The following is a 15,701-nucleotide window of genomic DNA, read 5'->3' as shown; positions in this document are numbered from 1 at the left end:
AAGGATAACAACTTCTGGTATATTGCATATAGCGACCTGTCGATGCTGGAGTGACAGCAACCCGTGATGAGAGGTATATATGCATGACATGTTGTGATAAGCAGCAGATTAACAACTGTATAATCCCGTTAATCCTTATCCTTGCTGTGTATCTGGCTTCACTACCCGTGCGCTTCATTGTCTGTGCTATTCTAACTGACAGGTACATTTGGTTTCATCCAATTACCTGTATGGTATCTATTACCGTTGTTGTCAATGTTAACGGCATGAGAGTCCAATAAAACTTCTAATTAGTGCCATAACATAATAAAATAGTCTTCGCAGAAGTCATCGAAAATTCGCAGATTTTTTGCGAATTATGCAACCTATCCTCGGATTATTCGCGGACTATTCACAATTTTACTGCAGAACACGATGACAAACCTTTGTGTTGTAGTGTACTCAGATTTATTTAGAATCATGCTTACACAAATACGCACGAAATTGCTTCCTAGTCATCACGTCTACCGTAATAAGAACAGCGTGGCTGCTTCCTTTGGCTCCAGAACTCCGGAGCATCTATCACGCTTTACACCGGCTTTCATATTTCTTTTTATCACGTCCATATCGAGCATCTTTCACACCGACTACTATCTTCCTAACTGACAACCAGGATGAGAATCAGTTAGGTTTTACACTACTCACCATCCTCCTGATCACTGTCATCATCTCCTGACCCCGCCAACCCGCCGCCGTCCGCCTGCCACCCGTCGTTGTCCGACTCCACGGACCTCCGGCCCCGGAAATACCTAAATGTGTGCTCCTTCCGGCAGGGCCTTGAGTCCAGCTTCAGCGGACCAGCAGTACTCAGTGATGATAACTGATGGACAAAGAGGGCCAGACTTGTAACACATTTGTCAAGCTTTACAGCACGTTTAGTCCAGCTGCATCTGTCCAAGCTTCTAAGCGTTTATCAGAGTACCGGTTATTTCATCTTCAAGTGACCAAACTTTACCTGGTAACTGTATTGGTCTTTACTAACCTTAACTAGTACCTGGTTCGTCCTTTACTAACCTTAATTAGTAAATGTTTCGGTCTTTACTAACTTTAATAACTAGTACATGGTACGTACTTTACCAACATCTCCAAATCAAATACATCCGATCATATTTACGATACATGTTCATAAGGTAATCTCCCTCAAGTATATTGAACCGATTCAGAAATACACTCACCAAGAAAGCCATATTTGAGTCGACATAATCTGAAATGTACTTGTATGTGCTCCTAGCTGTGTAGTAGGTGTAGTGCGGTGGCGCTGAAACAACAACAGTGCACTGAAATATCAAGCATATTGAATATATATGCACTTGTAAGAGTACGAACATGACAGTGTTTTCTATGGGGGTTGGATACCATATTTATTTTCATAAAGTGAGTGAATGACCGTTGTTACATGTTCAAGTCACCAACACTCCATCTTCAGAATGTTAATCTGAGGGGCGTCGGGTGGCCTTGTGGTTAAAGCGTTCGCTCGTCACACCGAAGACCCAGGTTCGATTCCCGACATGGGTACAATGTGTGGAGCCCATTAACCATACTCATTTACTCACTCAATATGTTGTTCGAAGTTCGAAGTGTAAGAAAGATGGAAAAAAACTATTTCCCGTTGGATCACTGATATCCCAAATTGAGGCTTTGATGTCACATGTCGCGATATGACATCATGACGTCATTGTTGTGCCAAGTATATCGGGTTGCCCGTTCGTTTGTATAATTTGTTTGTATAATTGATAAGTTTATCTGATCGTTAAGTATACCTAATCATATCATTACACCCCAATGTTAACATTGATTTTATGTCTCTCTGGACTTAAAACAGGAGTAGGTGCCGCGATCTTGCACCGAGTCTAGACTTTTAATACGCCCTGAGCCTAGTACCCTTTAATATATCTATACCCATGCCCTGAGCATAGTCTCCCTTTAATATGTTTATACCCATGTCCTGAGCATAGTCTCCCTTTAATGTGTGAATGGACATCCTCTGAGCCTACACTTCCTTTGATATATATATACCCATGCCCTGAGCATAGTCTCACTTTAATGTGTGTATGGACATGCTCTGAACTCTTCCTTTAATATGTTTATGGACATTGGTTTATTCTTCTTTTACTATCTGTAAGGACATGAATTCCATTCCCGTTCCACAAGGGGAGGTGGGGTAGCTGAGTAATTAAAGTGTTCGCTTCACTAGCCGATGGATAAAATGTGCGAGTCCCATGTCTGTTTTCCCAATTATTGTAATATTTTTTTATTTATTTTTTTTTTTTTTTATTGTAATATTACTCGCACTCCCGTTCCACGACATCAAACAAGCAAATATCAGACAATAAAAGTTCAAACATGCATACTTTAACGTTTTAAAGAGTTCATTATCCTCCTGCATTTCAGGAGACTTTGCGCAACAAGTTAAAATCAAACGAAGACAATATTTCTTTAAAACAATTGTTTCCTGAATGATCACCTATTTCGTCGGAGTTGGATAGACCGGTTCTCTTCAGATATTCCTGACAATATTGCGTCTTTGCATCCTCGCTGATGAATTGCTTGCTTGGGTCGGCGTTGTAGCGTTCCAGAGTGGAGAACAGCTGGCAATGTAAAATGTTATTAAAGACGGACTCTTCACTAACAGAGACCCGTGAAGATCCGGGTTAGAATAAGACTTCAGCAACCCATGCTTGCTGTAAGAGACGACTATGTTTGTCGTAAGAGGCGACTAACGGGATCGGGTGGTCAGGCTCGCTGACTTGGTTGATGCATGTCATCGGATCCCAATTGCGCGGATCGATGCTCATGATGTCAATCACATGATTGTCTGGTCCAGACTCGATTATTTACAGACCGCCGTCATATAGCTGGAATATTGCTGAGCGCGGCGTTAAACAACAAACAAACAAACAAACAAACAAACAAAACAGAGTGAACGTGCATACAAGGTTAAACCTTTAACCAACATGTACATCCTTCATCGGGTTGGTTGATATCGGAATATTATGTATTCAAATTACAGCGTGTGGTTCAGACAAACTAAGGGAAGATCTATGTTGTTGGTTAAGGATTTCGGTTGGTCTCTATACAGCATTTTTAACATTCCAATTGAAGAAGGAAGTTGGTTAGTCACCATTCTAATGCCCTGGGAGCACTTATTGGCTGCCGCGCCAAATTCACACTAACTTTATCAAGTTAAAAGGAAATCGCTCACGGTGTTAAAAGTTTTACAAAAACATCCACTGTAAGAAAACACCATAATTTCGTTATGCCAGTGTGCAATAATATTAGCAAATGGATAAAAAATGCGAACTTAAGCATTACTCTAAATTTCTGACGTGCAGCGACATTGTATTGATGACGTCTTAAAGTGATTTGATTTAAAAGAACACTGCGGCTCTACTTTAAATCCCTGTGCCGTAAGCAGTGAGCAACGTGGCGTAATTAATTCACTTATTGTTTGGTATATTAGGCCATTTGCATTTCTTGTGAATGATTCTCGGCTACATCACTTCATAGTGCCGATATACTGACTTTAAAGGGCGTTAAAGGACTTGCGATACAGTTCAGTTCGAGCTGCGCATTGAACACAAAATCATACCTCCAGACAACCTTAATAGGTATATTCAAATGTCATTATAATGATTTAAGATCTTAAGCTTTAATACAAGGGTGCCGAATCTGAAATAATTTTTTCATCAGCGGAACCTTGTTTACGGGTCTGCAAAGAATGTATGTCATATACTGTTGTTTTATTTCATGTTTTCCTGAACTCCAACTGATTCCGCACATATACACGCATGCACGCACCTGCTTGGGTGTGATCTGGTTCTTCCCTCCGAGAACGTAGACGCTCTGATCCACGACCCCCACCATACAGAGAGACCCCGGGGCCGCAGTCAGTGACAGCTGGGTCGGGTAGCCGGGGTACTCCTTGGACGGCGTGAACGCCATCTTCACCTACAAACATGGGCATCACAATACAGTTTGTCCAATGACGATGCAAGGCGTTCTAAACGCTTGTTGTACGAAAGTACAAGTTAGAGGTGTAACCATGCTACGGCACCCGCTGAACAAACTCAACCACGTGGTACACAATGTTTCTGGTGTATCGCTATGTATCGTTTCAAGACAAGAGGGATGACTTCAACTTTCCAATAACTCCCCCTTTATGTCGGGCAATACTCCATTGCAATATTGGTGCTTATGTGGAGGTACAATTGAGCATACTCTTTCTACGAGGATTTCAAAGTCCGTCATACGACTCTTGCTCAATTGGTTGGTATATTATCAAGGTTACAACATTCAAATTCTAGTAAAGCAATCACATAAGTTTTATGGTACACATATGGAGGACATTTATAAATTTGTGACCGGAATCGTAAATCTACTTTTAGCAGATTGTTCAAATGATTATGGAAATGGTTTTGTCATTTTTTCGGACATTTTAACTTGTTCACATAAGTGAGTGAGTGAGTATGGTTTTACGCCACTTTTAGCAATATTCCAGCAATATTACGGCGGGAGACACCAGAAATGGGCTTCACACATTGTAGCCATGTCGGGAATCGAACCCGGGCGTGACGAGCGAACGCTCTAACCACTAGGCCACCCAACCGCCCCTTGTTCACATAAGATGGTTAATACACTGCTGGTGATGAGCATTGTAGCTGTTACACACATAATTACACCATTTCCGTTAGTCAATCTGATCATTAATAGGTTTCTTCAAACAGCATGAACATTTTACAAAAAGGTATTTTGAAAACGACATTCAGCTTTGGTATAACACAACCGTTACTTTAATGACATGGCATATTATGGGCAAAGTGTGTTGCCGCTTTGTGGACGAGAAATAAATTTGACCCGTTCTGTTTCGGAAAACAGTAAACGCTTCTCACCGGGTTGGAGAAACAAGGGGCCACCTTGAACGTCTCCGCGTCTGCAACAACTTCGCCGCTGTTGGTGAGGTAGTAGACAAGCATCGTAGCCTCCGGAGCCATGGAGCAGGTGACGTTCACGTAGACGTTGAAGCTCGGGACGTCGGGGGAAAACTTCTTACTCGTAGCGCCTGTAGGTAGAATCGGAGGAGGGGGAGTTCAGTGTTCACAAAGAGAAACTGGTTTTCACGGAATTGGATGAATAATTTGATATAATGTTGTGTGTTTATCAAGTAGTGGATAAATGGGTGTCTCTAAGAGTGTATTTTGTAATGCATTTCATTAAATTAATATTCTTAAGGTACAAAGTTTCGTGAAATTGATAAAAGTATATTATGATGACGACATAAAAATTAGATATATGTAGAGTGTCTTCATATTGCATGTGCATTAAGTCGTAAATTCATTGGTTTGTAGTTGGCACGCACGAAACAATGTTAATATATACAACTCAAAACGAGTCAAAGAACACCCGGTTCTTTTATATTACTAGTGGCATGACATATTAACTATAGTAATATGAAAGAGGGGGTTCTTAAACTCCTTTTTTTTATAGTATAGATCGACATGCCATGCATTTTGTTAACATAATGTGTTTGTTCATATAATGTCTAAAATTACATTTGTGTCTACTAATTGAAAATTTAAGAATATACCAAAAGTTTCACGAATAAAGAATAATGAATTGAAAAATTATACTATTGTAATAAATATCTTATACTATTCGTGAAACTTATGAAATGGCTGAAGGCATATTGAAATGTTTCTTCAATGGAAGATATCCCACATCCACTCACAATGCTTCCGCTTTGCGCACCAGGGTGGGCTGGCCCGGTAGGTACCATCCGGGTTCTTTCTAACTTTGTACCGGTTGTGGCTGTGGTGCACGATGCGCCCTCGACTCATGATCTTCAAAAAAAATAATTTTTTAATCAGTTTAACAAAAATATTCCAAAAGATGTGTTCTCTCTGAAAGAAATTCATTTTTTTCAGGTCGGTGAATAATAATGATGTTCACGAAACTGCAGCTGTTCTTTGAAAACGATATGACTAATTATGTCGTGTGGAAATAGTTCATATGCTAAGGCCAGACTTAAAACTTGGGACCCGTGAAGATCCGGGGTAGAATAGGTCTTCAGCAACCCATGCTTGCCGTGAAAGGCCACTGTGCTTGTCGTAAGACGCGACTAACTGGATCGGGTGGTCAGGCTCACTGATTTGGTTGATGCATGTCACCATATCCTAATTGCGTAGATCGATGCTCATGATGTCAATCAATGGATTGTCTGGTCCAGACTCGATTACTTACAGACCGCCGTCATATAGCTTGATTATTGCTGAGTGCGGCGTTAAACAACAAACAAACAAACTTTAAACATGGTTTACGAATCCACCGACTCCAAATAAATGGCTGGCCTAACCACCCTTAATACATAATGAATAATATTTTTTGAATGATGTAAGCACGGTCACCTGGGCAACTACGCGAAATGGTGTAGTTGGGGGGTTAGTCCTATAGATGGCGATTGGTCCAAGTCCAGGGGAAAGAGGTTTGCTGATTGGCTGGATTTCGAGGTAACTGTCACTTGGGGAAAACCACTGAGCCACGTAGTATGTGCTTGGGTGTCGACTTTCAGTGTCGTCTGCTAAAAGCTGGAAATATAAAAAGGACAAGACAAGATGCCGTCCTTCTATTATGTTATCAGAATCAACATGAGTCACCGATATTTGTTACAAAAGGACGATTATGTTATATCCGAAAGTAGGACGAATGTAAAATGAATAATAATGTAGTGTCGTTTCGGCATTGTCCAGCCATATTGCTACCAGTGGGAAAAGGTCATAGTACCATATAAATATACCTCAAATATGACCAATGGTTTTTCTGTGCCAAGCCGTGGGAAGAAATAAGAAGCAAAGCCTTTATTGTCGGTCATAATTTTCCCAGAGAAGCCCGTCTGCTTGCAAGACAGCGTCATCATCAGATGTGAGACTGGCTTGCCGTCATCCCCGGTAACTAGAGCCTGAAAAAGTCAGAGAACGCTGAAAAGACTGAAATTCTGCATCCACTAACCCACTCGTACACCTGCACATGTTCTACAGGTGATGTGAGGTAAAATTGGGTTTAACGTCGCGTCCGAGATTAGAAAAGAAGGATATTGCTATATAGCGACGTGCATGCACTTGTGTTTGTGGCTGCTTGTACTAGTCCGGACTGATGCCGATTTATAGTGCTAGCCCACTGAGATACCATGCCGAAGTTTAACATGAATACCCCACTCAGACACAGTATACTGACTCCGAGCCGACCAGTCCTTGTTTTAGCCCCTTAATGCCGAGCGCCAGACAGGGTAACAACAACTACTATATTTTAACGTCTTTTGGTATGACGCGGCCGGGGATCGAAACCCGGACCTTCCGCTCTCCGGGCGGACGCTCTAACACATGACCACGGAGGCGGTCGTACATGTTCTACACATGTTGGGAGTCGAACTGAGATCTTGGGTGTGATGTGTCAACGCCTTAACCCGGCTACTTCAGCTCCCTAATTAGGACTGAAAGTCGGGAGATAGGGGGGCAATTTCCTGTGTACTTCCCGTGCCCAGAGATTGAGTTGAACTTCTCCTGTGACTGATTTTAAGAAATTGTTTCTCTGCACAAATGATATTTGACACGGTCTTCACGGGATACAGATGCTATCGCCGAGAAGCAAAGTATCGGCGTCTGATAGGTGTACCTGTGGTGCGTAAGCAAATTCCCTTTTTCATCTACCTGTATAACGGGATGGCTTGAAGGATTATCGGGTTGGATGACTGTCAGAGACTTTGAGAGGGCTATGTGATAGTTATTTGCCAAATAATGGTGTGTGTGTGTGTGGGGGGGGGGGGGGGGGGGGGGGACAACCATTGCAACAGAAAAGCAATTGCTTACACCGAAATGAAAAGCATATTTTTTACACCTAAAAAAGCACAATTTTTAAAGAAGGAAACCTCAATTTACCAGCTATGCAGTAAAGTATTAAACCAAACTGTACACGGCTGAGCGTGCTATTTATTGTTTAACTTGAAAATCGGAATCTTTACGCACTTTAGGATTTTTGTGGTGGATGGTTTGTGACGTAAGTAAACCGCGCTCACACAATTATTTTCATTATAATGATAGGTCGGCTCTCGATAAAATATGAAAATATAAATAACCATCACATTTTAAAGTAATATTATCAATTCGTTTAATGCCCTCGAAACATTGGTTTTGCTTACATTAACAATTAGCCTAGTTGCGCGCCTGGTATGAAAAGTTATGATTACAACGCGGTTTTGTACGACTGGACAACAATCATAGACACAACACTCATGGGGAATAACACACAACAATTATGGTCATCAACATTGTCATTATTTTAATGCAGTATAATATACTCACCGCCAAAAAAACGCGAAAACAAACATGTTGGTTAATATGTGAAGACTTACTCCTATTCGAGAGATGTTAGATTGGTTCGATGCACAAACGAATACACTGTTGTGTTGTGTTGTGTGAACCGATGTCCATGAACGCATCACATGTGACGTCATAGATCTATGACTCGAGATCCACCATTTGTCTCGTGCAGGATTAGCGTGTAAAGTTTGGAAATCACGTGCAACACATGGTGATAAGAATAAAGACACTCTGTGGTAACACCTGACTGATTAGTTTTGGCATTAATTGTTACCCGCTGGAAACATTTCCTCTTAACGTACATACTTCCCTCGATGTTTCTATGGTAAGCGTTTCTTTTGGCGGTGAGTATACATTTAACCTTCATGTACTGACCACTGAGTTTCTTCATAACACAACCGTTACATCCTTACCCTGAATTCATATGGCAAGAGCGGTTTGAAAAACTTCCTTGTGTAGGTTTTGATGTCAACTTTCACGGCAAACCTTTTGATGACGGGGCCGTCAACTGTCTGGTTGACCAGCAGACCTGAAACATAAACACAGACGATAAGGCTATACACTGCCCTCTCCATCATACAACATGATGGCTTGAAGGTCAAATCAAGGACTGGAACTACTGGAATACCCTACATACACTAGTAACGTCGGATCATCGGTTTCGGGCGGCCCTGTTTATCGCGAATACTCCTACTATAATAGGGGTGGGGGGGTGGGGGTGGGGGGGGGGGGGGGGGGGTGTAGCATCACACAGGAATTGTAAATACTGAGATGATGGCTTGGTTTTAAGAGAAAGTTGTCTTTTATAAGTGAATGAGATGTTTTACAGTTCTTCATGTGATTTGAGACAAAACTATGAATGTTCGAAAAGCGTCAGAAAACCCATAACACGGGGATATACCATTTGTAACCAACTCTTGTCATTCCGGAACAAGCCGAAAGCCTCTCTGTAGGTTACGGAAAGATACGAGTATGGAATGACATACATACCGGTCGCCTCTTCCAATATGGCCACGAAGGTACTGAGTTTGAGAGCGTTGTAACGGTTTTCGAAGTACGGTCTCAGGATGGAGGCGGCAAAGGAGTAGGTAAAGCAGCCATTTATCTAAAACATGACATACAGCCAGGTACATCAGAACACATGTAACAGTGTCCAAACACACCGAGGGATAACGTAATCAATACTAAGAAGTAAAAAGTAAGAGTATCAATACGAGCATAGTGACAGTTCATGCTAACAAGCACGTGTATCTATGTTTGAGGCCAACATACAGAGCGTTCATAATACAACAACAACATTCAAAATTTAACTTCTACTTTTGTTATATAAGTAGATTGGCTATATATTATGAAGCAGTGTTACATGTTTACCCACATTTTGTTTGTTTGTTTGTTGTTTAACGCCGCACTCAGCAATGTTCCAACTATATGATGGCGGTCTGTAAATAATCGAGTCTGGACCAGACAATCCTTCGATTGGCATCATGAGCATCGATCCACGTAATTGGGATACGATGACATGCATCAACCAAGTCAGCGAGCCCGACCACCCGATCCCGTTAGTCGCCTCTTACGAAAAGCATAGTCTAATTTCACGGCAAGCATGGGTTGCTGAAGTTATTCAAACAGGGATCTTCACGAGTTTTACCCAGATTTAATTTCATTAGTTAGTTTCAGACAAATTTTGTATTTCGATAATTTCAACAGAAAACCTTTAAAAGTCACACATACAATGATTAGTTCAATGACCATTTGAATATCACATGATATGATGATAGTAATAGAATGTCCTAAAGATACATAAGAGGTGTCAAGCAAGGTGTCTGTATTACTTAGTATATTGATGCTGTAATAGATTTTGATTCTCAGTTGGGATACTTCTGTTTAATATAAACAGGCTGTCGTGATTTCTGTTGCATGTCATTCATCTTACATAGTTATTCAGATGTTATCTTTCGATTCAGTATTTGAGGTAACTCGTAATACATTTTACAAATTGTTGACGAGTTTACAATTACAGGAACTCGCGGAGGTCACACACGCGGAATCCTTCAGGTTAATAACGCCAGGTGTATGTAAATTAAGAAAGTCTATGCAGTATTCAGTGTTTGTTTGTTTGTTCTTTAACGCCGCACTCAGCAATATTCCAGCTATATGACGGCGGTCTGTAAATAATCGAGTCTGGACAGACAATCCAGTGATTGACATCATAAGCATCGATCCACGCTATTGGGATCGATGACATGTATCAAACAAGTCAGCGAACCTGACCTACCGATCCCGTTAATCGCCTTTTACGACAAGCAAAGTTGCCTTTTACGGCAAATATGGGTTGCTGTAGACCTATTCTACCCCGGAATCTTCACGGGTCAGTATTCAGTGTAAATGGATTGGTGTATCTTACTAAATTTGAATTGGCTAATGAGCGATAATCACTTCCGGTCAAATAATTGCGCTGAATACGTGCTTGAAAAAGAATCCGTTTTAAAAATGCGTTTTAGTCATTTAGACCAGCGATAAATCTATTCTGTTTTAGTGAGTGAGTATGGTTTTTACGCCGCTTCTAGCAATATTCCAGCAATATCACGGGGGACACCAGAAATGGGCTTCACACATTGTACCCATGTCGGGAATCGAACCCGGGTCTTCGGCGTGACGAGCGAACGCTTGAACCACTAGGCTACCCGACCGCCCCTATTCTGTTTTAATTTTGAGGTGCTTCATCGTTGAATAAACACCGCTGTCTGTTACATTCAGAGGTGTTTAATTAACGATGAACCACCTCAAAAACTATTTAGCGGCGTTTTAATTAACGATGAACTACCTGAAAATCGACAAAAGAATATATCCTAATTTTATGTCGAATCCCTTGTAAACCTTTTACTGATTGTTTCAGCAAAAGACTGACCGATAAAATACAGCTGCCTATTTGGACACTATAATACTGAACAAACTGTGGAATATTCTCATTCTTCCCTATATAGACGGATGCAGGGAGTGACAATCTAGCCCTAGAGTGAGTGAGTGAGTATGGTTTTACGCCGCTTTTAGCAATATTCCAGCAATATCACGGCGGGGGACACCAGAAATGGGCTTCACACATTGTACCCATGCCGGGAATCGAACCCGGGTCTTCGGCGTGACGCTAGCCCTAGATGCACAAGCCATCTACCTTACCTCTCCATGGATGACGGCGCACGGCTTTCTGCCCGTGCCGTATGTCTGGAACAACTCGGTAATACACGTGTCCACCATGATCTTGCCCTTCACTGGCTGCCCGTACGTGTACCTGAAACAACGTGCGTCTGTTAACATGACCCCCAGCTAGTAACGAGTTGACGCGAAAGCAGGTATTATGGAAACGAGGGTCAAAAGAATTGAAAGACGATATTTAATGAGCGACCTGCTAAAAGTGAGTGTGTGAGTGGCGTTTAAAGCCGCTTTTAACAGAATTCCAGTTATGTCATGGTATGTCAGCTTGAAGTGATGCAGGTCTCAGACGTTTACCACTTCGGTGAACCCCACGAGCACGGGTATGGTGCTGACAAACCTGAAAACATAATCTAGGAATCGTAGCACAATCATGGGTTTCTGGCGTGCCAAGGGTCGCAGCTCTGCACCGCGAATTGCGGCGCCTAAGGCGACAGGACCACCCGTGCCCCCATGTAATAAACGAGTCTGGCCGGACAAAGCAGTGGTTGATATCACGAGCACACGGGCAACGATCCACATCGTCGGGGTACGATGAAACACAATCTGCCAGGTCACAACTTGTGACATGTAGATATAGCTTAGGCTCGACATGTGAATATCTGCTTTATCCGGGTTTACATGGGAAATGTGTGTCTGTTGTCTGTCTGTACTAATATTTTGTTCTTCTCCAACGTGTGGTCAATGTGACAGGATAGGTTTCTTCCTGAATAGGCTGTTTCATCAACGTGGTCCACGTCTACTATTCATATACAGTAAACACTCAGTCCGTCCTCAATTGTTTGTTTGTTTGTTGTTAAGCGCCGCACTCAGCAATATTCCAGGTGTATGACGGCAGTCAGTAAATAATCGAGTCTGGACCAGACAATCGAGTGATTGACATCATGAACATCGATCCACGCAATTGGGATATGATGACATGCATCAAGAAAGTCAGCGAACCTGACCACCCTATTCCGTTAGTCGCATCTAATGGCAAGCATAGACCTCAATGGTATTACCTCCCTTACAATACGCATCCATGCGATACTACACACATTACTCTAAAAAATCTATAAAAATAAACCGTCCTACTTACTTGGAGCACACCTCCCCCTCAATCAACTCCGTCTTCTCATTTACACGTGACGGGGGCGTCAATGTGATGGAGAACTTGGGCAGTACTGAAACAGTTAGAATGCGTTGCAGTTTTATCGTGGAATAGAAGAAGTCTATGATATCGTGATGTCAGGGAGTCTTCACGGCGAATTGCTGCGCCTGAGACACCTGGGTGATCCGTGCACCTGCAAATGTAGCATTGTCATCATATACGACGCTGACAAACTATACTGGTGTCGAACATCCCATCACGCCACACACAGTAATGCTTGTGGTGTCGCTGTAACTACCAACGGAACAGAGGTTGTGGTGACCAAGTATTGTTTAAGATGTGTCACCTGTGCAGAATTGCTTTCCTTGGTCGTGTCAGGATCTGCTGGCCGTGGGTCCAACCTGATGATGTTCCTGTATCTATGCGTTTCACCTGATGATGACACTGTGTCTGACAGCACCATACACGCTCGTGGGTTTCACCAGACTGCTCATTGAACTTACTCTCTGTTATATTACCAAAATACTCTTCTAACCAGCTCATTTAATTGTGTTGCTGCCACCTACGTCGAATGAGATTCTTTCTTCAACAGGGAAACTGTAACTGTTTAACACTGATGTCTTCAAGTGCCACTGAGGGGCACGGGTGGCCAAGTCGTCTAAGGCGCCGCGATTCGATGTGCAGAGTTGCGTCCCTTGGCCACGCCAGAAACCTATGATTGTGGGTTCGAATCCGGGTTCGCCCCGATTATGTTTCTAGGTTTGTCAGCATCATACCCGTACGCGTGCTCGTGTGTTTCACCGAAGTGGTAACCGTCTGAGACCTGCATCACTTCTGGCTTTCCTCCCACATTAAGCTGACACGCCGTGATATAACTGGAATACTGTTAAAAGCGGCGTTAAACCCAACTCACTCACTCACTCACTGAAGCTGTCACCGCCATTTTTGGGTTTAGTATGTTCTGTAAATCCTCTACGGTAAAACCCCGCTATTCCGAACTGTTCCATTCCCAATCCGAGTAACAAACACCCAGAACAATCTTATTGCGCCGAGAGAACTATACAATCATGCATGCTTACGAAATTAAGTCCCTTTGTATATTTCACTACGTACAAGAGTTATGGCCAGATGAGTCGGGGTTCCGGATAACAAGGCTTAACTGTGGTTAGAATTTCAATGATTCATCACATACCGTATTCGGCTATTTCAAACTTTACTTGCGTCTCTTTGCCTCCCGTCTCCGCCATAATAGCCCAGTCTCCGAGCACTGGCTCTGCCGCCAGTTGAAACTCCAGAGTCAACATCCCTGCAACAGGTAGTTGTTGCCACATAACCATTTGGTCATAATGCGTGGTTTGTTCCTTTCCTCTTGGAATAACGTTTACAATACTGCTATGAGAACAGTATTCCAGCAATGTCATTGCGTGGGATACCAAGAACAGAGAGCACATAATTTGTCCATTTTGGGAATCGAACCCTGGTCTTCAACGTGAGGAGCAAACACTTTAACCACTAACCTACCCTAGTTTATCCTTGGATAATATTCCTCTCTGTCCTGCACGCATTTTAGTATCAAGAAGAATAAATCTGTCGAAACCGATTTTAGACAGACTGAGGCGTATTTAATGAAATTATTGAATAAATGAAGAATTAACATACATTCGACAGTATTATTTACCTTTTTTATTGTCGAGATCTCGCCATTGTTTCATAATGACATCATTTGGTGTGATTATCCGAACGAGTGATATCTGCAACGAATTGATAATATTCTTATTAACAAAGATAATAATTATATACTTAATTATTTTATATACACATGTAATTAGTATATACCCTCCTTTAAAAAGAATCGTTTCGGTGTCAAAGTATGACAGACCAGGGGTCATAATCGGAACGAATATTCGATTCGAACACACGATCAGCGGATCCTGGCACGAGTAAGGGACGCAAATCTGAACAACGATTCGACCCCTTTGACAACTGGTCAGATCGAAACCCTTATTTCTCTGACACACAGGGGCGGTCGGATAGCCTAGTGGTTAAAGCGTCCGCTCGTCACGCTGAAGACCCGGGTTCGATTCACGAGCCCCCCGCCGTGATATTGCTGGATTATTGCTAAAAGCGGCGTAAAACCATACTCACTCACACTCACTCTGACACACAACTGGGGACCAACGAGACAGGAAAGCTGATGTGTGGCCGAGAAAAGAATCATGACGAAATGAGTCCAGAAGCATACGCTCAAAGAAAACGGAATTCGTTCCCTGTACCAGCAACATCCCGACGGGGGACACCAGATTTCACTAAATTGTATCCATGTTGGGAAATGAACCTTTAACCACTGGATACAGTGATCAGGAGGTAGACGTGCCGCTTACCTTGTCTGTCACTGGCATCAGTTCGGAGTCGACGGTCATGATCCTGATTCTCACTGTAACATGCAGACAGGAAATGTAACAACCCTAATTACATCAATTGCCTCGGCATTAAGGGGCTTATCCAAGGACTGGTCGGCTCGGAGTCAGTATATGGTGTCTGAGTAGGGTATTCATGTTAAACTGCGGCATGGTATTTCAGTTGGCTAGCACTATAAAACGGCATTCGTCCGGACACACACACACACACACACACACACACACACACACACACACACACACACACACACACACGTGCATGCGCGTTGCTATATAGGTGCAATAACCTTGGACGCGACGTTAAACCCCATTTCACCTAACCTCATCTTTCATATGTGTTAAATACGTGTTACACTTGTCAAATTAGCCTATAAAGACAAGTGTCATACATTTCGTCATGAAGATCTCTTGTTGTATTTGCAGTAATTATAAACGATATTGCAATAAGTACTTGAGTTAATTCATGTGACATAAAATCCATCGAAAATCACAATCACCGCTGACTTCAATGAAATCATGATGGAAGGTGGCGCCAAAGGCTCGGTAGATGCCAAGGTCATACAATAACACACTTTA

At 42.3% G+C, this 15,701-nt stretch overlaps 1 protein-coding gene across 1 annotated transcript in view; it reads right to left on the bottom strand.

Moving 5' to 3' along the window:
* LOC124115789 (alpha-2-macroglobulin-like) overlaps positions 1-15,701 on the bottom strand; it is a 68,445-nt gene that overhangs the window by 38,831 nt on the left and 13,913 nt on the right. The window contains exons 4-18 of the mRNA XM_048392739.1: positions 15,090-15,142; positions 14,387-14,459; positions 13,901-14,014; positions 12,697-12,781; positions 11,586-11,697; positions 9,399-9,513; positions 8,822-8,937; positions 6,830-6,991; positions 6,441-6,620; positions 5,765-5,876; positions 4,929-5,098; positions 3,838-3,987; positions 2,504-2,627; positions 1,215-1,297; positions 685-859 (exon numbers count right to left, since the gene is read on the bottom strand). Of these exons, the coding sequence (XP_048248696.1) occupies positions 685-859; positions 1,215-1,297; positions 2,504-2,627; positions 3,838-3,987; positions 4,929-5,098; positions 5,765-5,876; positions 6,441-6,620; positions 6,830-6,991; positions 8,822-8,937; positions 9,399-9,513; positions 11,586-11,697; positions 12,697-12,781; positions 13,901-14,014; positions 14,387-14,459; positions 15,090-15,142 (1,824 nt within the window). The remainder of the gene's footprint in view (positions 1-684; positions 860-1,214; positions 1,298-2,503; positions 2,628-3,837; positions 3,988-4,928; positions 5,099-5,764; positions 5,877-6,440; positions 6,621-6,829; positions 6,992-8,821; positions 8,938-9,398; positions 9,514-11,585; positions 11,698-12,696; positions 12,782-13,900; positions 14,015-14,386; positions 14,460-15,089; positions 15,143-15,701) is intronic.

The sequence above is a fragment of the Haliotis rufescens genome, unplaced genomic scaffold, assembly GCF_023055435.1.
Source record: "Haliotis rufescens isolate VD_foot unplaced genomic scaffold, xgHalRufe1.0.p SCAF_1, whole genome shotgun sequence".
NCBI classification, from domain to species: Eukaryota; Metazoa; Mollusca; class Gastropoda; order Lepetellida; family Haliotidae; genus Haliotis; species Haliotis rufescens.
Note: the sequence above shows the minus strand (reverse complement) of the source record. Positions and strands in the feature narration are given on the sequence as shown.